Source organism: Tauraco erythrolophus, chromosome 11, assembly GCF_009769465.1.
Source record: "Tauraco erythrolophus isolate bTauEry1 chromosome 11, bTauEry1.pri, whole genome shotgun sequence".
NCBI classification, from domain to species: domain Eukaryota; kingdom Metazoa; phylum Chordata; class Aves; order Musophagiformes; family Musophagidae; genus Tauraco; species Tauraco erythrolophus.
In genome coordinates, this window is record NC_141475.1 from 28523372 (window position 1) to 28545368 (window position 21997).

The 21997-nt window shown below is 43.9% G+C and overlaps 1 protein-coding gene across 1 annotated transcript in view; it reads right to left on the bottom strand.

Annotated features, from left to right (window-relative positions):
• The window catches only part of LEKR1 (leucine, glutamate and lysine rich 1), a 53609-nt gene that overhangs the window by 436 nt on the left and 31176 nt on the right, over positions 1 to 21997 (bottom strand). Inside the window, exons 6-11 of the mRNA XM_086618539.1 lie at positions 12595 to 12676; positions 10544 to 10621; positions 10062 to 10265; positions 8337 to 8430; positions 4059 to 4211; positions 2710 to 3009 (exon numbers count right to left, since the gene is read on the bottom strand). Of these exons, the coding sequence (XP_086474665.1) occupies positions 2710 to 3009; positions 4059 to 4211; positions 8337 to 8430; positions 10062 to 10265; positions 10544 to 10621; positions 12595 to 12676 (911 nt within the window). The remainder of the gene's footprint in view (positions 1 to 2709; positions 3010 to 4058; positions 4212 to 8336; positions 8431 to 10061; positions 10266 to 10543; positions 10622 to 12594; positions 12677 to 21997) is intronic.

The following is a 21997-nucleotide window of genomic DNA, read 5'->3' on the forward strand; positions in this document are numbered from 1 at the left end:
TGACAAAACGCCGGCGGTGGAAACGCGTTCCTGCTCAACGCACCCCGCTCCGGGCAGGGGTGGCCAGAGGGGACTGATGCAAACCAGCCCTTCAACGCTTCCCTCCTTTTGGTTTCTCTGAAAGTCACTCAAAAGGACATACCATCAGCATTTACACGCCCTTCATTCCCTTGGGAGACAGTTGAAAACATGAGGTAAGCTATCAGAAGTTACTTCTGATCTCCTGCCCATCCTCCAACTAGGGAGAAACTGGGAACGCTGCTCTTGGAAAGGAAAAACCAACATACAGAGGCTGAGTACTACCGTGGCACTTGGTTACGATACGATGTTCAAGAAGTTCTCCTCCTAATTGTGCACTGATTTTGTTTTTTTTGTGACAGCATTCTTTATCGATTATTATTTCCCAAATAATTGGGATAAATGAATTTCAGTCCAGTGGTTTTCACAAACTTTGCGCTGTGATTACTGGTACCTAAATGGTGAGTGACTGGTACTGGGCCTAGAGCAGACAACTGAAACTTCTCATATTACAGAAGTCCCCAGGTTGGTATATTACTGCCAATTGTCCTGGTTTCCAGCTGAAACAAAAAGTAAAGAAAAGGGACAACATCACGAAATCGAGTCATAAAAGTCAGAACTACTGGAAGTGCTAATACAAGCGGAAAATACCCCCTTCTTTGTTCTTCTAAGCACATAACTTCTGCTGAAACCAGGAGGTACGTGAGAATGGAACCTAGAAATCTAGGTTTCCAACCTAGAAATCTCTGAAATCTCCGAAATCTCTGAAATGGAAGGGAAGGAAGCACCAAGGCAGCCTCCAGCACAGAGAGCGGTGGTCACGTCCAGCGGAGAACACCTCAGCCACGCACAACCTCACTGCCCCAACACACGTTTCTGGGTAAACCTCTAGTGCTAAGAGCATGAGCTGTATGTTGGGTGAGGTCACGTACCACCCTGAAGGGAGGATAAACATTTGGATTTGAAATTCTCCATGTGATTATGACAGTGGGTGTATATAGGGAAGGAAATGTGGAAGAAAGATAATCTCAATAGCACTTTTTTGATGTTTAGAAGAGTGAATACTGGTGTCAACAAAGCCAGAGCACGGAAGTGTGTTCCCACCAAAGTGGAGGTAAGTAAGCTCTCTTTAGTCAAGAAGAGGTTACTAAAACTATTAAATTTTTGCCTGGGTGTTCCCATCACAATTTGTAAAATGATGGAGAAACGACAAGTCCTCTGTTGACCAGTATTTTTAGATTTTAAAATTTTACTTTGGTCAAAGAATCCGTAGTGGATGTAGAGTGGCAACACAGAAGTTCTGCTGAGGCTGTCTCACCTCTGTGCCAGCTGCAAGCGAAGGAGCTGTTAGAACATTACTACATGCAGAGGTAGAAGTGGGAAAGACACAAATATCCAAAATAACTTACTCTCTGAGTATCTAACTCTGCAGACAACAATGGAAGAAAGTTAGGTGTTACTTTTCCCACCACTCAGATGATCACCAACAGTCCATAAAACAATCTGGGAAGTGTTACCTGTAAATCTGGGGAAGCAGATTTACAGGTAACACTTTGAACAACAACATCAGAAGAAACTGGTGCAAAGTTTCTTGAAGCCAGTTTCAATTTTCAACCACTCTTATCTCCCTATTTCCTGATAGGATTCTATTAGAGGAGGAACTCTGCTTCAGAGTGAGAAAAACTAAGAACATACGCAGAGCTGGTGGAATCTCATGGTTGAGGATAACAGCGTGTTCCTCACTCTGCTGAAGTTCCTGGCCAATACTTTGAAGAGGGCATGTCTTTCCAAGAGCCTTTTCCACAGGCACAGGACAGAACGACTGCCAACATCATCCTAATTTCACTAACACAGTGTTTCTGAACCTTTTTCAAGGAAGAAATAAATATCAACCCAAGCCCTAATTCATTTTGAAGAGTTTTATTTTCACTGTTTATCATTTTTTTTTCTGCCACTTAATTACTTTGGACATTCCAGTCTAATCTTATCTACAGTCCCTGACTTCACTGTACCACATTTCTCATGGAGCAGTACAGCTCGCTCCCCTCCCTTCCCATTATATCCCAAACATCCAGCAAACGTGTTGCAAGAACATCCATCAGTCAAATTTCTCTTCACGTTTGATTAATTTTTCTGCGTTCCTGCGTTACGGAAAGCGGATTTGCTGTTGGGGGCGGGATACATCCCCACGCTCCCACATTAAAAGATGCAATCTCTGCCCCAGGAGACCATTCGGAACAGGACTGGGACCACTCTCCCTCCTACTGACAGCACGAAGGTTTTTCTTACAAATGATTTCCAAAATAAGCAGAGATTGCTGCTGTCCGGTTCCAAGATGAGAAATGTCTATGTCTTCTACTGTAAAAATGCAAAGAATGCTTTGCTTGCTCCTGTTTATACAGCATGGTGTGAGGCTAGAGACTAAGAAATGAAGGTCTTGCAGGACCTGAAATATGTATATTTTTAAAAAATAAAACACTAGTTTAAGCGCTTGCTGAATTAAAATTTTCACATATTTTGTGATACATTGTACTTCTGAAATTACGAGGGACTTGTTTTAGAAATCTTTTCATTTCAATAGTTTTTACACCAGTACACGAGAGGGTTTGAAATATAGATGCTCTGAATGATTTGAGAAACCACATGTCTCTCAGCAAAAATAGCAAGGCATTTCCTCGGCCGTGTTCCTACCTCCTCTTGAACTTCACTCAAATTGTGAATCAGCTGTGTCCGCTCCCGGGTTAATTTTTCCAGTTCATCTGACTTGTGTTTAATTTCTTTCCTCATATTATCCAGAAATGATTCATTACTGTTCTTTTCCATCGCCAGCTGAAATTCAAGTTCAGTAATTAGTCTTTTAAGGCTCTGAATTTCTTTTTCCTTATCTTCGTCTTTCTCTGCAAGTTTGATCTGGGCATCTTGTAGCTTCTTTTCAAGAATTTCTGTCTCCATCCTTAAGCTATTGGTGGCACTGGATATTAAACCTGGGATCTGCATCAGATTAGAGAAAATTGCATTAGTCTCCAACCAGTGGATGCCTTTAGATATGTAGAATTAAGTATCAGAAAAATGTTTGCTTTGGGAAAAAAAAGACAAATGCAAACATACATGTCCTCAGAGACAAAAAAAAAATGCTTTTAATTTACATAATACCCTCAAAGGACATGAGAGAGCTGCAAATTAATCAAAACTCACTCACAACAGAGAGATTAATTAGTATGTCCAAGACCAAATGGAGAAATAGAGGTAAAAATGGGAAAATTTAACTTTACTGCAAGCCAGTATTTCTTCAGGGTTTTAAAATCATATAATCGTAGTCAAATATTTGTAAAGTGAATTACGCCAAACTTATTTTCAGCTTTTTAAAACACTGTGTAATGTGACAAATCTTAACTATAATTCCATCAAATTTGATTTTTCCCGAACTCTCAAGAAATCTGTCAAATCTTTTGAAAACTAAGGTTATAGACACAATTTGCAGTTTCTACACAAAACTTCAAAACGTGGAGGTCTGGGTAGCTGGGAACAGCCAACTGCATGTGACACAACCACCAGCACAGACGAGGGAAGCAGTTCACTGCCCACTGGACCTGACCCCACCGGAGCTGAATTAATTTGAATTTAAATAATAAAAAAAAAACCAGTGTGGATGGCTTTGTGACAACTTGTCATAGTCAAGTCATTGTCACAGTCCAAAGCCTTTAAAGAATGATGATGTCAGTTTAAAAATAATTAACAACTACAGTCTATGGCTGTAGATGAACTCTGGGTAGAGAAAAGGAGAGAAAAGACAGAACTTCCATGCCATTTAACTTTAGCTAGAATAGTTACTTTTTAGCCTGTTCCATTAAAAAAACAAACAAACAAACAAACAAACCCAACAAAAAACCTGAAACATGCCATATACTAAGACTGGGAAAAAAATATTGTATCATCTGGATACAGGACTACACACGAAGAAGGTTCTACTCCTTCACAAAACTATTTTTCATCATTTTACACTATCTACTGCCACAAACTCTCTCTTGAGCGTTACACACCTTCTTCTGGAGCTCTTCGTGATCCCTCTGATATTTTGTGATCAATTCTTGCTGCCTTTGTCTTTCGATGTCTAGTTCCACTCTCGCCTCCTCCCTGACCTTCAGAATTGCCTCCTTGTGCCGTGCCTCCCCTTTAGCCAGGTCGATCTCCATCTGGGGAACAAGGGGGTTTTAACCCTATGCAGCAATTTATCTTCCAATACTTTTCCCATTCCACAAATCGATTCCATTCTTAAAATAGATTATTGTTTTGCTGGAAACATTTGCTCTGGAGGTAAAATTCAGCTTGTTATTATTATCGAATGCAGCAAAATAACACGGGGAACGGCCGCCGGCGCGGACACGGACAGGACTGACGGATCGGTGGTGTGTACGTGGGACAAGCTCTGGACCAAGAAGTGAGAGAGTTGCAAATTCTGGGTAAAATATGCCAGTCCTGAAGGCACCTCACATATTTAACTAGACCATTATTATTATTGTTGTTATTAATATAACAATATAACAAATGCCCATGAGGCTTTGGGCAACCTGGTGTAGCGGAGGGTGTCCCTGCCCATGGCAGAGGGGTTGGAACTGGATGATCTTTGAGGTCCCTCCCAACCCAAACCATTCCGTGGTTCTATGATTCTATATTATTATTATAGATACATCTTCTACATTATCAGATATGGAGTTAGGATTCTAATCATAGAAGCCCAAATTTATTAACTCTACATGTTATTACAGAAGCAGATCACATGTTGGAGGCTACTTGACCACAAAGATTTAAAAAATATAAGCAGTATAAGAACCTGAGCTCATTCTGAAGATCACACAAGCATTTTTCACATTTAACACTTGAAACTAATAAAGCTGATAAATCAGAAGAGGAAATAAAATGGCACGTGATCTTCAAAGCAAGCATAATGGCTACTAACTGCATTAAAACCACTTCCATGCCCCTCATTAATTAATATTAAAAAAAAAAATCTTAAAACAAATGTTTACGTCAATCTTAAAATCATCTGTCAAAGAGGTATTTTTGCATTCCATTAAAACAATTTAAGGTTTGTTTTAAATAGAAAACTGGAACACTTCATACCTATGCGATGGCACAGTGACCCAAGAAAAAGATACTTTTGTCACTTTGTCACATTTCTGACTCTTTTGTCTGGTAAGAACGTTTTTAGAGCACTTGCCACCGACTGCATTTTAATGGCCGTGATACCAAGGGTGGCTCTCTCTCACCAGCAGTAAGTAGTCCTTATCCTGTTCTAATGTCAGGCTGAACAACACATCGTGATTATGCAGACGGTGTGACCTCATGCTAAAATTATACCCTGCGCCAGAGAGGTTAAGAAGTTTGAAAAGAAATGTAACTGATCTTAATTGCTAGTAGTGCAAAAATTTCCCTGAGACTAAATAAAGCTTTCAGGCACTTACCACGTACTGAACCAAAAAAGACAAAATTTTAGTCACCAATTATGTAAGGCTTAAATCAGAGAAGTCAGAATTATTATTCAACACTATTTTCAATTTTTCCTTCACAGTTTTTTTGGGTTTTTTTTAATTTCTTACATTCAGTTTGGGGCTTTTTTTGGCACTCACGTGAAAAAGTCTCAGATTACACCCAAATTTTCACGCTCCCAGTTGTTTATGGTAAACAGCTTTCCAAATCCCACTGGAAGAGCCTGGCAGCTGGACTCACCGATCCCAGTTGGAGTCGCCAGCTCAGAACTTCACAGATGCCCCAAACCCACAAGAAAAAGCGATCCATCCCGCGGAGCCGAGAGGTCCCGGTTCCCGAGACCGCTGTTCCGCAGCGAGGCGGCTCAAAGCCCAGCAGAAAGGAGGAGCCACGTTCCATCCAGCTCTGCAATTAGCTAAGAAACCTCCCCAATTGGCACGCCCAGCGGGCATACAGTCGTTTTTTATCAGCTGAAAATACTTTTCCACAAAGACCCCAAACCCAAGTACACGCTAAAAGACGACCAACAAATCATAATCAAACTTTGTAGAACGTCATAGAGATTAGAGAACTTTGTAGAACGTCATTAGAGATGTGACGAGCGGTGGGAAACCCTTCCAACAAGAAAAGAGGTTAACAGGAGTTCCTGGTTGTGGAAGAGCCCTGGCATGGCTGTGGCGAGGCACCCCAGGGTGGGTGTGGATGGATGTGCTGCCCCACGTCCCCCCTGCTTTCCTTCGTTGCATCCTACATCCATGGACCAGGACCAGACCTCATCTCGGAATTTCCAACTCTCTGTTCCCCAACCAAGAAGTTACCTGTTGAATTCAAGGTGTCCTCCTGGCTGTGTTTTAACCACCCTTCTCACCTTTACTTTGTTCTTTTTCCTTCACTCCATCAAATAAAGGAAAGATGGGCATGTATAAAGGAGCGCGCATGTACGGAAGGTGCATCATTCTCCCTCCCACCCTCCCCTTCCACCTCACCACGAAAGGAACCATCATCCAAGTACTGGAAGAGCCCAGGTGGGAAGGTGTGTAAAAGTGGCTTTGCAGGTTTTTGTAAGAGTCAACGAATAAAGGAACCAAGGACGGGTTGTTTCACGGAGAAGCCAAGTCTCAGGAGCATGAGGTCTTTTCAAATGAAATACAGAGGTATTTTCCCAGTGAATTTCACTGCAGTCTGTATTTTTGTCCTGCTCTGATCCGAAGGGGAGGCGAGGGAAGGAGCAGCAGGGTCGTTGGCAGGAGCCTGCCTGCCAGATGTGACCACCCGAAGGGGGCTGCCGATGCCCGAGCTCAGCCGCCAGGACAAAGCCCTCCTCCAGCCAGAGCTCTGCTCTAGCTCCAGGACCCTCCCTGCGCAACTCCTTCGGCTCTTTTTCACCGTGAGGACCCCCAGACCCAGGGAACAGACAAGCCACAGGCCTTCTCTCCGCCACCACCTCTCCATCCCCAACTCCCCAGTCCAACCACACTCCTCCGCCCGCCCGCGGTGCCCCTTTGCCCCCCGGGGCAGCTGCCCACGCCGTCAAACCGCCCGCGCGCTCGCCACGCCAATGCCCATCTCCCGCGGAGCCGTTCGCCCGGTGCGTGGGCAGCAGAGCCACCAGGCCAGGCAGAACAGGGCACCTCCCAACCACTCGCAGGCAGACGGCTTGGAAGGGCACATGAACCAGTTGTACAAACTTCCCTGCACCCCCAGGCTGAAAGCAACACTTGTTCCACGTACTTCGGATCTTGAGCTAGGTGACACTGCTAATTTGGGGGTGTCACCTTCCTCCCCATACACGTGGGGACTTGCCCTGACACCAGTGGGAACTATGGGTTCATATCAAAACAACAACAAACTCCAGGAAAGGATAAAACTGTCCCGTTACTTCTTCACTTGCCTCTTGCCACGAGTGACGGAGCCATCCCAGGGATGGCACGAACACGTATCCTGCCCCACGCACCAGGCAGGATCCCCACGCACCTCCCGCCCTCCACGTCAGCCCCACGGCCAACACCACCGGTGCCTTCTCCTGCGTGACAGCTCCCGACAGCCCTGGCACCCGCTGCGCTGCGGCAGCCTGTTGGTTCAGCTCTGCTTTGGTTTGCAAATACCTGTTCTTCTACAGAAAGGACGTTTTTGCTCATCTGCTTGTTTTTTAGTTTTGTCAGATGGATTTGTTTTACCAATAGCACTCTTCAGTTTCAGGTCACCTAACCTGCAAGCAGGAAGGCTCAGTGCTCTCTCCGTCTTGTCCACAACACCCAACCTTGTTTTTACTGGAAAATGACTTCAATATTCAATATATGCTTTCCTATGCTTCTCTGCCAGACGTGCCAGGAAACAATTCCAGGCACTGTCCCACCCCCTCCTGCCCCCACAACTGCAGTTCAGGGTTTATAACCTGGGCTGTTGCTCCATACATTCACCTCCTTGGAGCTGGGGTAGGACAATGGCCCATGAGACTGGGCTTTTCCCACTGCAACCCCTCCTGTGGAGCACACAGGGAAAGCACGGAGCCTGCAAGACCAGAGGCTCCGTGGGCTCGGTCCTGCTCCTAACACGGGAGCTTTGCCAACACTCCAAAACTGGGAAGTCTGGATTGAACCTGAACATCTGCCAGGTCTGCCAACGCTCATACTAAACATCATCTGTGTTCAGTTCCAGCCTACGTAGAGAGATCACCCAGTAAAACCTCCTGCACTAAGACTACCACTGACATGTTTGCACTTGAGGAGATGGGCATCTGCCCTACTGCGCTCAGCGCGACAGCTGACAGCAACTGAGGAGAAAAAATAAAGACGAAATCGCAAGGGTGCCAAGTGCACATCCAGCATTACCTTCTCCCTCCAGTTATCTTCGTTCCGCATCTTCTGTCTTAATGTTTCCTGCAGCTGCTCTGTTGTGTTCTGATGAGAAATCAGCATTAACTCCCTAGAAACCACAAAAACTCGTATGTAACTACGTGCTCTGCCCAGTGCTATGCTGGTTTCTCACGATGAAGTCCTTTGTGGCAGAGGCTCCTCTTTGTTCAGCACTCTGTGCAGCCAGCCCAGGGATCCCACCTGGAGCCCCGAGCCACAGCACTAGGCACTGCTGAGCATTTGCTTCATGCCATCATATGATTTATGAATTTCACGTTTTAAAGAAAATACTACAGAGTTGATCTTTCCTCCACGGATGCACATACTTAAACCTCAAATGTTTTTAATATTGCTCAAGTCAAACTTTGAAGAACACTGAAAAACTCTTATAATATCCAAACCAGAAACTGTTGTATTTAATGAACTCAGAATATTGCTATCGTTAATTAAAAAATGGTAACAGGTTTTGAACCATGGCCATTGAGTGCTTTCCATTGTTAGAGTTCCTCTTTGTCATGTGAGGCTTGTAGAGCAAACGCCCTGGAGAGTTTAAATTCTTGTAACTTAGATTATTAGTGTGCCACCTGGAACAACTCATGTATCTGGGCTTTAAGTAGAAGGGAAATATTCTTAAATTAACATGTAAAATCTTTTCATGCAGGCACTAAAGTACAGGGAATATCCAAATCCTTTAAATAAGAAAAGAGCTTAGTGCCTCTTGGTGTACATCCCTCTGAGAAAACGCTTCTCTTCTCCAAAAGTCACTTCTCCGAGTGCATTTCCCATTGTACACAAACCAATCAAGCTAATTTATCAGTAATTGAAAATCTACTAGCAGGACACTTCTAAATAGTAAAAACAACCCTGTGGATGTTGGGAATAAAACTGGAGATGTCGATTACACTCCAAGCAACTTTAGCCACGCGAATTGAGGTTGGTAAGTGCAACAGTCAAACCAAGGCACCCAAACCAGGTACTGCTCTGGGAAAGACAACCCTCAGGAGCTCAGGGCTTCATTTTCAGTGTCTTAAAAATAACTACAGGGAAAACTGATATCTGAGAGCCTTCCAAATAAGACTAGACTGGCAGGAAGGTGTCCATACACTTTGCTGAATCCCAGACCATACCCAAAAACCCGGCACGCTGCAGGATTTACAGCGTTGTTACGGTTTGCAAGTTGCTAATAACTTAAGTTACAAGAATTTCAACTCTCCAGGGCTTGTGCTCCCCAAGCCTCACAGAACTAACAGCAGCTCTAACAACTGCAATAAATGGGTGCTTAGATTAGGCTTGAACTGAAGCTCTGGACTGCAAAGCAAGGATCTTTTTTTCCTTTTTTAATAAGCTTTTTCCTTTCTTCTTTTTCATTCAAGTTTAGTCTATAACCTAGCAATTCAAAAAATCCATCCAATGAATTCCAGACTTTCAGGATACGAGCTCAGGGCTGCCAAGGCTTTTAGAGTTTTAGGAGACAGAGAGGGAGGGCAAGGCTGCCCTGTGCCCACGGCCACGCTCCCGCTCCGGTGGCCTCTCCTCCCACATCCCCACTGGCAGCAACCACTGCTGGTGCTTTACAGAACCCATTTGTCCTCTTGGTGGAGGATCTGGTGGAGGAGGAATGCTTCCTTTTCAAAGATGTCCAGAAAGACAACCTGGGTTAAACATCCAGGAGATCACTCGTGGTGACTCAGCTCCCATTACCTTTCCTGTTTCAACGTCACCACCTCTTCCTCTGTTTGTCTAAGAAGAGCTTGAAGTGCTTCCAGTTCACTTTCTGACCGACTGGTTCTTCTTCTTAGATCTTCTTCTTTCCTTTCTTTCTCAGCCACTTCTTCCTGTAAATGCTTGCATACTTGTTGGCAAATCTGAAGAGATTCTTCCTTTTCCTTGAGCTCTTTTGTAAGTCTACGGATGAAATAAAAAAGTATCAGCATCGTCGTTATTATATTCTTATTTACAGATAGATACTAAATCCACAGAAATTTTTCGTACCTGGAAAATAAGATATTAGACACAAAGCTATGCATTCTTTTTGGAATTAAATCTAGTGATGTGAACACAAAAATAGAAACTAAAATCAGAAAAAAATATTGCATAAAAGCTGCATTAAAATCATAAAATCAATTTTTTGCTTTCTCTGTTCAGAAATCTGTTATGTTGTGACATGTAACTGCAGTATTTACCTTGACTCAGAAATTCCATTTTCATATTTCATTTTTTTCAGTTCATTTTGACAGACATCAAGTTCCGTTGACTTCACCCTAAGAAAACATTAAAAAAAATGTGTATTGTCCAAAGAAATGATAGTCTTTACTCATGCGGTAATCTGAACATCACATTTATTGGGATATTATCTAACTTGCATTTTCTATTTCAGTTACAAGGCAGACAACAAAAAGTTCTGTTAGTTCTAGCTAACATTTTGAAATAATTGGAAGTTACTCTTCCAACGACATCTCAGCCTAACCTAGGATCACAAGTTTAATGTTGCAAACAAGAAAGTGCGATCTTGCAACCCTGACGAAAGTTTCAAGTAAGATACAAATAAAAATGAACAAATAACAATTTAATAGGTAAGAGAGCTGGAAACTTTGCAGATTTCTTGTTGTTACGTCATCATTTCACCAATTAATAACCATGGTTAAGCTTCGTATTTACATTTAAACAGATATAGAATATGTTGTTTTATTAAATTGTACCGATGTTACATTGAAATTTTAATATTACGTTTGGAAACCCTTTAGTGTTTATTTAACTATGTTCACGAAATCTTTTTTTCATATTCAATATTTGTATTATCATTAAAATACTTTGTTGCTAAGCATTCCAAATATTTGCAACTTCGTTACGATCAGACCTTCTGAATACAGGAACCGAAACCAGAAAGCACACATCATAGAAGAACGAATCCTTCTTTAAATTTCAGGAAAACATACAGTTTTACTCTTGAGCTTAACATTTGGAACAGCAGTTTTGGTTTTCAGTAGTGAATTATAAAGGTTGCTGCTGTTTCTGAAGGGCTTTCTATGGCACATGGAAGCGATGTGGATTTTCAATACGGGAAAGCATTCCGATCCCGGAGCCCGCAGCCTTTAGAGGTGACAACGTGGGTCCTGCTGAGCACCCCTGCCCCGGGATGGGAGTCCCGAGGTCACCTGGCCCAATTTTGGGTACTTGACACAGCTCCTGCGAAAGGCGATGGAGGGCGGCCTTGGGGAACGCGGCGGCTCCGCCGCACGGCCCTTGCTCCACCATCGGAACGTTCACCAGGAGAACAGCGTGCGACAGCGCAACAAGGTTGATGAGGTCCATCCTTTTCCTTATTTCAAGTGTTCAAGGCCAGGTTGGATGAGGCTTTGAGCAACCTGGTGTAGTGGAGGGTGTCCCTGCCCATGGCAGGGGGGTTGGAACTAGATGATCTTTGAGGTCCCTTCCAACCCAAACCATTCCATGATTCTATGATTTCCTCAAGTTTTGACAGAGGCCTCATTTCACAGTCATAGAATGGTTTGGGTTGAAGGGACCTTTGCTCTCCCCTTTGTGCGTGGGCTGGGGCAGCGACATCCGAAAGCAGGATGGAGCCAGATGGGCATCACTGCGGGCACCGCTCCATCGCGTGGGCTGGAGCCGGGATGAGCCGAGCTATTCACGCTGTGCGACTGCTCTTGTCTCACACCGTGCTTCCGTTAGCTCCAACAACTATTTGATGACATTCTCTTCTTTTTTTTTTTTTTTTTCCCCTTCTCTTAATTTAGGTTTTGTATACTCTCACTTGAAACCACAGGCACAGTCAAAATACAAACCACAACAACATACTGGTGCGGGGGGAAAAGTGACAGCAAACTTACATTTGGGGAAAAAAAAGTAATAAATCATAGTCAATGATTAAATGCTAAAGTTCCTGATTGGTTTTATTGAACCCTTCCCTCCATCCCAAATCTACACTGTGAAATACTACCTTCCACACACGTTTTTAGTGGATTTCACAAAAATGATCCTACGCTTGTGTGTTAAGTGAAGCGCAGGACCGAGGTGACCTGACCCTCCTCTCTGCGGTATCACCAACCACAGCTGGAGGAAGAAAGCCCTGTCTCGACGGACACACACGCTCACCCACTCTTTAATGTGAAGAGAAAGTGTTTTCTCTGTTGGTCATAACCATCTCAAACCATCCTGACAAGCAGCGTGCTCTGCAAAAAGTGGTCAAAAACAACGGAGCAAACAGAAATCTTACGTTAACAGCTTTTTGTAGTGGTCCATCTCCGCTGTCACCTTCTGCAGCTTCAGCCCAACTGTCTCTACTTGATTTGTCAAATCTGTGAACAAAAACATGGCTTTTGTGTCTGTGTTCCTACTGAAATAATTCACTTGTACATGTATTGTGCTTCATTTGCATCTCGGCCCCGCAGCTCGTCCCTCCCACCTCTGCAGGCAGAGCAGCACATCACAGCGCTGCCTCCGAGAAACGTTTTTAATTGTAATATTTGAACTGATTTCTCACTGCTTACAAACCATCTGAGCCAGATGTTTGTATTTTCTCAAGAACAACACATTACTTCTATTGAAAAGGTTGGGATGCCGTTGCACTGCTGTACGCTTCCAAACAGCTTTCCAATTTCTATTCAGCCCCGAGCAGAGACCGGCTTTATACCAAGAAGCTGGTTTGTGTGTGTTTGGGTTTTTTTATCCTACCAGAAAACATCAAATTCTACTACAGGTAGACATGAAATGCTTTAAATCTTATGGTTTGTAATGCTGAGAGCAGAAGTATGCAAGAAGGTGGACCTGAAAATAATGCTAATTCATATGATGCATCGACACTGACTTAATGGGACTAGATATTTTGTCTTAGACCCTCCTAGGTAAATGTTATCTTTCAGAACACACCATCTATCAGTTTCAATCAGCCTTCACCTTTTTTCCACCCTACATCCCAGTTCTTTTCATCTCTACAATTAATTATATTTTTTTTTCTCCCCCCATTTGGAAAAAAAACCACCAAAGAAAATACTGAGCAAAGATAAAAGAACTATTAAACATCACTCCTTCTGCAGAGTCTCATGTAAATGAAAAAGTGACAAATTTACTCCTTCTCAAACAGTTACACATCAAAGAAACCTCATCTGGTTTTGTGTGTGGCATCATGTTATCCATTTTTTAAAAGAGAAATCCTAAGCACAGTCATAACTTCAGGATTTGAAGCCCTATAAACTGACGTAACGGCATGTACCTTGATCAACAGCACATGAAGTTTGTGGTCGTGCAGGACCACAATAAAGGCGAGGGCAGCTGAACTGCTTGTCCAAACCCCTGGGAACCAGCAGTTTATCACCTTTCAGTACCTTCTCACTGTTTCAGCGCCTGGAAAGCCAACCGCGTTTTCCCTCGGTTCCCTGGGAAAGAGGCACTGAGCATCCACCCTTGCTCTGGAACAGAACCCCCAGAGATAAACCCCTGACTATTTAAAAACCGCGTGTGTGTGACAGTGGTCTTGCCAGAACTTCCTCCCAGCTGTCTGAAAGACTTCTCTGACAAGCCCCCGTTGTACTCAGAGGTCACTGTGTTATCAAAATCATAGAATCATGGAATGGTTTGGGTTGGAAGGGACCTCAAAGATCATCCAGTTCCAAACCCTCTGCCATGGGCAGGGACACCCTCCACTACACCAGCTTGCCCAAAGCCTCATCCAATCTGGCCTTGAACACTTCCAGGGTGTTCAATCCTGTTATCTGCGTCACAAACTGCCCAGTAGAACCGGCCCCAGCGCGGCGTTTGCTGCTCAGAGCTGGCACCTTGGCTCTGCCAACGGGAACTCGTGGCCAAGTGCACGGCGGACAGATCAGACCACCTGCAGGCACTTGTGTTTACTTTTAATTTCTTCACTTGGGCATTCCTCCATAATGTATTGTTCTGTACACTTTTCCAAAGCTAAATAATTCCACTTTAATTTCCTGCCATTCATCCTGATGTGGCCTTATGAAGTAAACGGCTCCGAATACCTACAGAAAAAGGAGAAACTTTGGCTTCACCCACCAAGCAGATGTTAGGCAGAACATGTGGGAACGATCTAACCTTGACAACAGCAAGTTGTGCTGCAGTGTGACTGCTTCATGAAAACAGATTCAGACCAAATTGCTGTAGATCAACAACAGGAGGAGGGCCCTTTGCCCTTCTTCTCACGGGGACGGCTGCTACAGAGCAGATTTTCACAAACATTCCTGCTAGACAATCTAAAAAATTGTTATTATAGAAGATCTCTGGCAATTATTAATAACCTCTATTATTAATAACCTCTTCCTAGATGTGGGAGTATGGACACAAGTTCTGGAATAAAAGAAAAGGAGATGGATAACGCTTATTTTGGTTCTAGTACTTTGGGTGGTCTCTTTCAGCTCTGTTTCTTCTTCTACTCGATTTGTTTTCGGAAGTTTTCATAATGACTGAGCATTGGACAGGAGTTTTTCATGAAGGAGTAGATGGATTCAATTATATGGCTGGTTTCTGCAAGTCTTCTCTAGAGAGAGTTCCCACCAAAGTCAACGGGAGCAGAAAGTCTGAGGGATCAGACCCACACCCACAGAGACTAAGTAAGACGGATTTCAATCGAGTTTGAAAAGCATAGTGAAAATAAGGAAGCTAATAAGGAGAATGGTAATACAAATGGAAACTTATGCTGAAAACGTGCTGAATAGAGAAAAATGCATCCAAATGCTTTTGTAAAAACGTTCTCCAGTAATGAACATAAAGCTTATTGCGAAATATGCAAAGCCAGCAGAAAGCATTCACGCTTCGTAATACTGATACTCATTTGAAAGTGCTAAGAAGTACCACGTTTTAAAGACTCCTCAGTCCAAATCCATCTCAATATCATTCACGTTTAATTTTACTTATTCTTTGTGAGTCACAACGTATCTTACCAAGTCAGAAACAGCCAACAGTAACCTTTCAGGTAGCGTGCACCATCAGCCCTGCCTTCAAACAGCAGCAAAAGGTGGATAAGGCAGAGATTGCCTCCCTACACCTCCCTGTTTTAGCAGTGTCATCTTCTCCATAAAGTGAGACCGTTGTGACAAGGACAGAGACCGCGGGGACACAGCACAGAACACGCACAGAGACAAGAAGTGCTGAACCAAAGGAAAAGAACCAACGTTGGTGACTGTTTCCTGTTATTTGGGTGAATTCCCAGAGATGCAGCCCATAATGGCTGCAAAACACCGAGCACAGAATCTGCCCAGACATGGGGTTTCAAGAATTTAGCCACCCAGTTTACATCCTCTCCAGCTGCCCGGTGCTGACTGACGGCTCCGGTTCCTGCTCTGGGAACAGCAACAACTGGTGAAGCTGTCAGTGGGGAAAAAGAAAAGAAAAAAAGAAAAAAAAAGGCCCTGTGAAGTATCACACTGGGTAAGCAGCCACTCTGGGAGCCATCAATTCTGCAGCTAATTCATAACAGCTTCACAGTGATATCAGTTCAGAAGCACGCGTGATAGAACGGTGTCATTTTCTACTTTTCCTGTAAAACCTACCAAAAATCCAAGACGTTTTCTGAAAACATTGGTGTCATTTAAATAAAAGCTCAGTGTTTTATACGTGCGTAGGGAGGAGGAGACTATTTGCAGCAGTTAGGACTTTCTAGAGGGGTTACTACGTGCAGCTCTGGCAGCTGTTGCAGATGTGCAGAGCCTGGTCGCTCCTGGGCACCCTCTGCCATGGCAGCACCGCTCAGCTGTGGGCACACAGGAACCCACCACACAGCTCTGCTCAGGGCAATGCCAGCCACGGTACCAAGCTGTTCTGTCTCACCAAGTCTCTGGCCCCAAATGACTGTGCCTACCTAAGAATAAATGCAAAGTTTATCCACGTCCAGTTTCAGAACTACAACCCATTTCTCGCTGCTGCCCGGGGACTGCAAACGACCAGATTTGCCACTTCTGCCCACAGCACTGCTCTGCAGCACGCAGAAAACAGCACTGGGGGCAAGTCCTTTCATTTTCCCTTCATTTAAGCACGGTTTGGGGAACAACTGGCAGATAGTTTGGTCCAAACGAGACAAGCTGTGACTCATCTCGTACCAGTTGCTGATGAGAAAGAGCTGCTGGGGCAGCCCCGCGCGCGCTCCCGCCAAGAAGCGGAGAGGCTGCGTAGGCTGCGTGCTGCCCACCGGTCCCACCGACCACCCAGTGCCAGTGTGCCAGCAGGAGACAGTCACGTGCAGAAGAACTGCAGATTAAAATATTTTTTTTTATTATTTTATCAAGCTTTGTGGGATTCTCAGCGTGATTCAGGCGGGTACGGATTCGCAGCAAGGGCGGCTGGGAGGGACCTCTTGGTTTTTGGCAGCTCACCCGCCTGCCCGGGCAGCACTGCTGACAGCCACCCAGGTCATCTGTGGCTATAATGACCTGAGTCTCGCAGACCCCCAAGGCTGGAGACTCCCTCCAGCCCCCCCCCGCAGCCTCTGCTCATGCTGCACCACCCTCTGCTGGAAAAGCTTTTCCCAAATCCATCCCGAGGCTCCCAGGCTCCAACACCGTGGCTGGTGCCCCCACCTGACCACCTGCTGCTCCCCAGGACAGCATGGATCCCACCACCCTCCTGTCTCCCCCTAGACCCCTCAGGTCCCCTTGGCCAGCCAGGACCAGCCTGGCTCTTGCCATGATACCGTTTCCTTTGTCCAATTAATCTTGTTTTAGGATCAATCTTTTCCAGAGATTAGTCCATACACACGTGAACACAAGAACCTTGTGAACTCCCAGAGATCAAGACGGCATTTGTCACGGGGCAGCCCAAAAAAAACCTCCCCGAGGCTGGTGGGTGTGAGAAATGCCCCTCGTTTAGGGAACGGCGAGCAGCAGTTCAGCACTTTCGGGCACAGCAGGGTCTGGGTGGAACAGAAACTCCAACACAGGAGCCATGGCATTGCTGTAAGGGAACGGGGGCACAAGGGGAGCAGGGCAAACACAGCCCAGCCACGTTACACGGCCAGGCAGAAGGAAACAGAGAATCCGAGGGGTTGGGAAAACACTAGTAGCTCGAACCTGGAAGATGGTCAGGAGACAGAAATGGAGATTGCTGCACGGATCCCTGGCCGGGGCAGACGGGAACCCAGATCCTGTTGCTTAATTTCTCCGGTAATCTGGAAAACAGGAGGTTGTGGGTATTGTTTAAAACCTGTTAAAGAACTGCTCCCTGCAGGGAGGAACCTACAAGGCCCTGAATACTGGCTGATGAGCTGGGTCAAAAGGGGTAAAAAGATTTAAATTTTCTTACAACGTAATGCTAGAGCAAATTAGGACATACACTTAAAGATACTTAAGTACATTTTTTTAAAAAGCAGAGTAGCAAAGCTGTGAGAAGTATGAAACACACACATGAAAAATGACTGTCACACTAGGAATGATTTGCTGTGCTGTAGGTTTCTATAGGGGATCGAAGAAGTGAGCTAAATACTCCAAGTCCTTGCACACACAGAGCAGAACTATTTACTTTTATTTATTATTTATTTCATGTACTATGTTCTCTAAAATAAATCATTTTTTGTATGCACAAGAAAGTACTTCTTTTTATTTGTGACTCACAAGCACAAGCCTGCCTGGAAGGAGCCCAGGGAGGGAGTCCAGCCGTAGAGATTTACATCCTTTCTGGAGACCTGACCAGTGCCACCAGGAAGCCTCTAAATCACTGAAAGCTGCCAGGAACTGGGAGGATGTGCCAGAAAAAGGAGTGCCTGTTTCTTATCTCCCCCAGCACATGTCGTTGACCCACTGCCAGGACTGAGCTTTCTGGACCTCAGGTCTGAACTAGTACATTTGTTATTTCATGTTCGTATATTAAAAAAAAAAAAACACAGAAAAAGCAAGAGAAAGGACCAGATTTTAAATTTTTGTGAGTGGTACAAATCTAGAACACGCTCAGTGCCCTCAAAAGAATAAGCCAGTGACTGCACACACCATGCAAACATGATGGTGATCTTTTCCAAGACCTTACAAAGTGCTTAATTAGAGAAACACCACTATCTCAGCAACCCCTGCTCCCCTCTGCCCCCATCCCGAGCGCACGGGTGACAAGCTACGAGCACTTCTGCTGTCAGGACACTGCTGACGTGGGATTTGCTCAGCCATGGCCAAGGTTCACACTCTGGCATGGAAGGATTTGGCCCTTAAGCCCAAATTTCCTGCCTTTCTGAACCCAAACCCATTGGGATATGTCGGAGTTGTTCCTACAGACCTGCTTCTCCAATGTGTTAAAATTTATTTGAAATACTGTCACTTACCTGCTTGCAGGAAAAACTGAAGGTGAGAAAACAGAGCTTCTGCCCTTCATTTTCCTAGGAGACAGGTATTTTTTTTCTCAGTGCTTACGTCGAGCAGATGAAACAAAATATAATAAATATATTTCCTTTAACACGGATCCCTGCTTTTCCTTAAAGCAGTGAAGTGGGGCCCTTCGGCTGTAACTAAATCATACTCCAACCCAGCATTATCCCAGCACCTAGATGGAAAGAACTAGGGCACTGTTCTTTCCATGACATCCATCTCTTTCCTCTTCCACTTTAAGAGACTGCTGAAAAGCACTAATGAGCCATTGCTTCGTCTAACCCACTTATCACATTCTGTTCAAACACCAACGCCGCGTTCCCCAGCTCTCACCCTGCAAATTGTTAATATTGCAGCTGGAATTCATAAAAAAAAAAATAATATTTCGACAGTACTTGTAGTACGAATAGTGGCTGTTTGAACTGCAGCCTACCTAAAACTCCAGGAAACTAGTCTCTCTTTGGATTTGCAAAGTGGTCTTTAAAGTGTCATTAAAGACACTTCTTGGAGATGAAAATACTGCTCCTTGTTCCCGTGAGGAGTGCTGACATTCCCTGCTCAAACCCCCCAGCTACTCCTACAGCTGCCTGCGTTTCTCAATCATCTCTCATTAGTCTTATTATGTCAGCAGGCCACTGCTCACTTTATATTTAGTAACTTAAGTAGCCTCCGAAGCAGGAGCATCAAAAGATTTAAAAGGCAGATTTCATGTGCAGAGCCAGCAATTTAAACCCATACAGAGGTAAACCCGTAACTATAAATGGGCTAAAGAAAACTGCAATGATTTGGGGAAGAAAAATTACTCTAGATCTGCGATTAAGTGGAGGAAAGGATTTGGCTGGTGATAAAAATGAAAGCACAGATATCAGCTCCTCTCTTTCAGGAGCACATGCTTTGGCAGCAATTCTGCCGATCCCAAGAACACAGACAAGGACACCATCAGAAGGCATTATTGAGTCTTTTTTTTTTTTTCCCCCCAAGTCTATTTGATTAGACAATTATTCACCAGACCTTGCCCTGCGTTGTGTTTTTCAAGACCTGTCATCTCTTGCTAACTGGATGATGCATCGTGAGTCTGAGAAGTGGTACGAAACCAGCAATCAAATTCACCTCTTTGGCAAAACGTAACTCACAAAGATAATTTTTGGAAAGTCATGAGAAGCACAAGAATGAAGAAACATTAGTAGAAACTAATGCTTATTTTCAGCTCTTGCAAGTGACTGCTATCATAAGAAATATTCCATAATTTACAAGTCTAAGGTAAACAGACAAACCAAGAATCTTCAAAATACTGGTTGAAGAAAGGAAAATACTTTGAAAACATGTAAATCACAAATCCTGGAAGTTTTTGTATTTTTTTTTTTTTTCTTTTCCTGGAGCATTGAACTATTTCAGTACCAAAGAGGGATATTAGCTTCAAAATAGTTTGTGGGGGAAAAAAAAGGCAAATTAAAGCAAAAAAACAACCCTCCCCCAAACCACAGACACTAGATCTGGCTGATTTCCTACACACTGACTGTAGATGGTGTAAATCCACTAAGTGGAATTGATTTTCACTAAGATCAAGTGAGGCAATAAAAAAGAAAAAGTGTTGTTTGTTCCCACTAATTTATTATAATGCCATGGCAAACTCGTATAATATTTGATGCTTGTTTCACGAAGAAAATAATATTTTGAGAAGACAAAGAGAACATTTTTATCATCAGGGTGTTAGCCAGCTTATTACCCCAACCCAGCAACCAGTTCTGTATAGACAGACCTCTCCAAGTGCGTACAGATGTGTGCTTTACTCACCTGTTCAAGAAGGGGAGAACAAAAATCCCTGAGTCAGCAGTCTTTCTGCCTTGACATCTCCTTCTGCATATCCATATCAAACATTCCACTGCTTCTTAATATCTGATTTATTATGAAATAACTGCTGCATTTTTTTTATTCATAAAAATATCTTTTAAAACGCCTCACATAAAACATCAACCTGCTTAGCTGGTATTTTAGCTCTTCATTAAGATTTCGCAGAGTCCTAAATATTCTGCATGAATTCCATACACGAATGGAATTTTGGTTTTGTTTGTGTTTCCTCCACAGAACGTTGGCTATTCCAAGTTATTACACGCCGTGTAAAAAAGAAACCTGACGTGCAAAATAAGCAAATAGTGAGTCAAAGAGCACAGCACGACGAGCAGCGGTCACTGTGACCCTTCTGCTCAAGTGTTACACCGCCGCGATGCCCGAGAACCCACACAGTCACACTAACCCCTGAGATAACTTTCAGTGAACCCATTACATACCCTTTTTTTCTTTTTTTTTTTAAACCATCCTTCTCTGGAAATATATTTTAAAAGGGTGAGGGAGCAGGAGAGATAATGCAGTGCACTTCACAGACTTCTTGAGGGAAGGAGTAGCTCTATGGAGTGCTATAAATTTTTAAATCTCTTTATAAACGAGCAGCTTCCAAAATATTCCTTTGAAGTAGACAGAGGAAGAAGAAAAAAAAAAAAACAACAAAAGACAAACCCATAGATGGTAGCTCTTGGCTGGCTCTCCTACCAGTGCTAGTAGTGGGGAGAAATTAATAGAGATGTAAGCATGGATCAAACTTTTTCAGAATAGTCCAGCATTTTAGGCTTCTTTCAAGAGTCATGCCTTCGCTTTCGGGCATGCTGCATCAAAATGAAAAATGTTAATTTAGTTCAATAAATTCCAAGTTTTTTCTCTCGTCAAAACCAGAACTCTATAGTTGCTCACATTAACGCTGAACTCCAAGAGCAGCGTAACCGGTGAGAGTCGAATCACAAACATCCTCCCCAAATTCACAGAATCCCAGAATGTCAGGGATTGGGAGGGACCTCAAAGGATCATCTAGTCCAGTCCCCCTGCCGGAGCAGGACCACCTAGATCAGATCACACAAGAACTAACTGGGAGAAGGATTCTAGATGGAAGGCGTAATTTTGGAACGTTGCCGTTGAGTTTCCATTGCACCCTGGCGATGTGCTACTCGCCACCCAGGCTACTGGTTAACAACGTCTTTACTTTGCAATTTCCTGTAGAGGCCAGTAAGGTTACTGGGCAACGTGCAGTAATGGTCTTGGGAAGAATGGGCCGTGAGCGCTCGTCACTGCGGGGGTGCCCAGGGGCAGGACGGCAGAAATGAGGGCGAAAGGAGGGACCCCCACGATGTGCAGGACATGGTACTGGTTACGTGCATCTTCTTAAACCACATCATGAAACAGAAAACACAAAGATGTAGAAACAAAATCCACCAGCAGCACTGATACAGATACAAACCCACAGGACATGGGGCAATGGCTTTAAACTGAAAG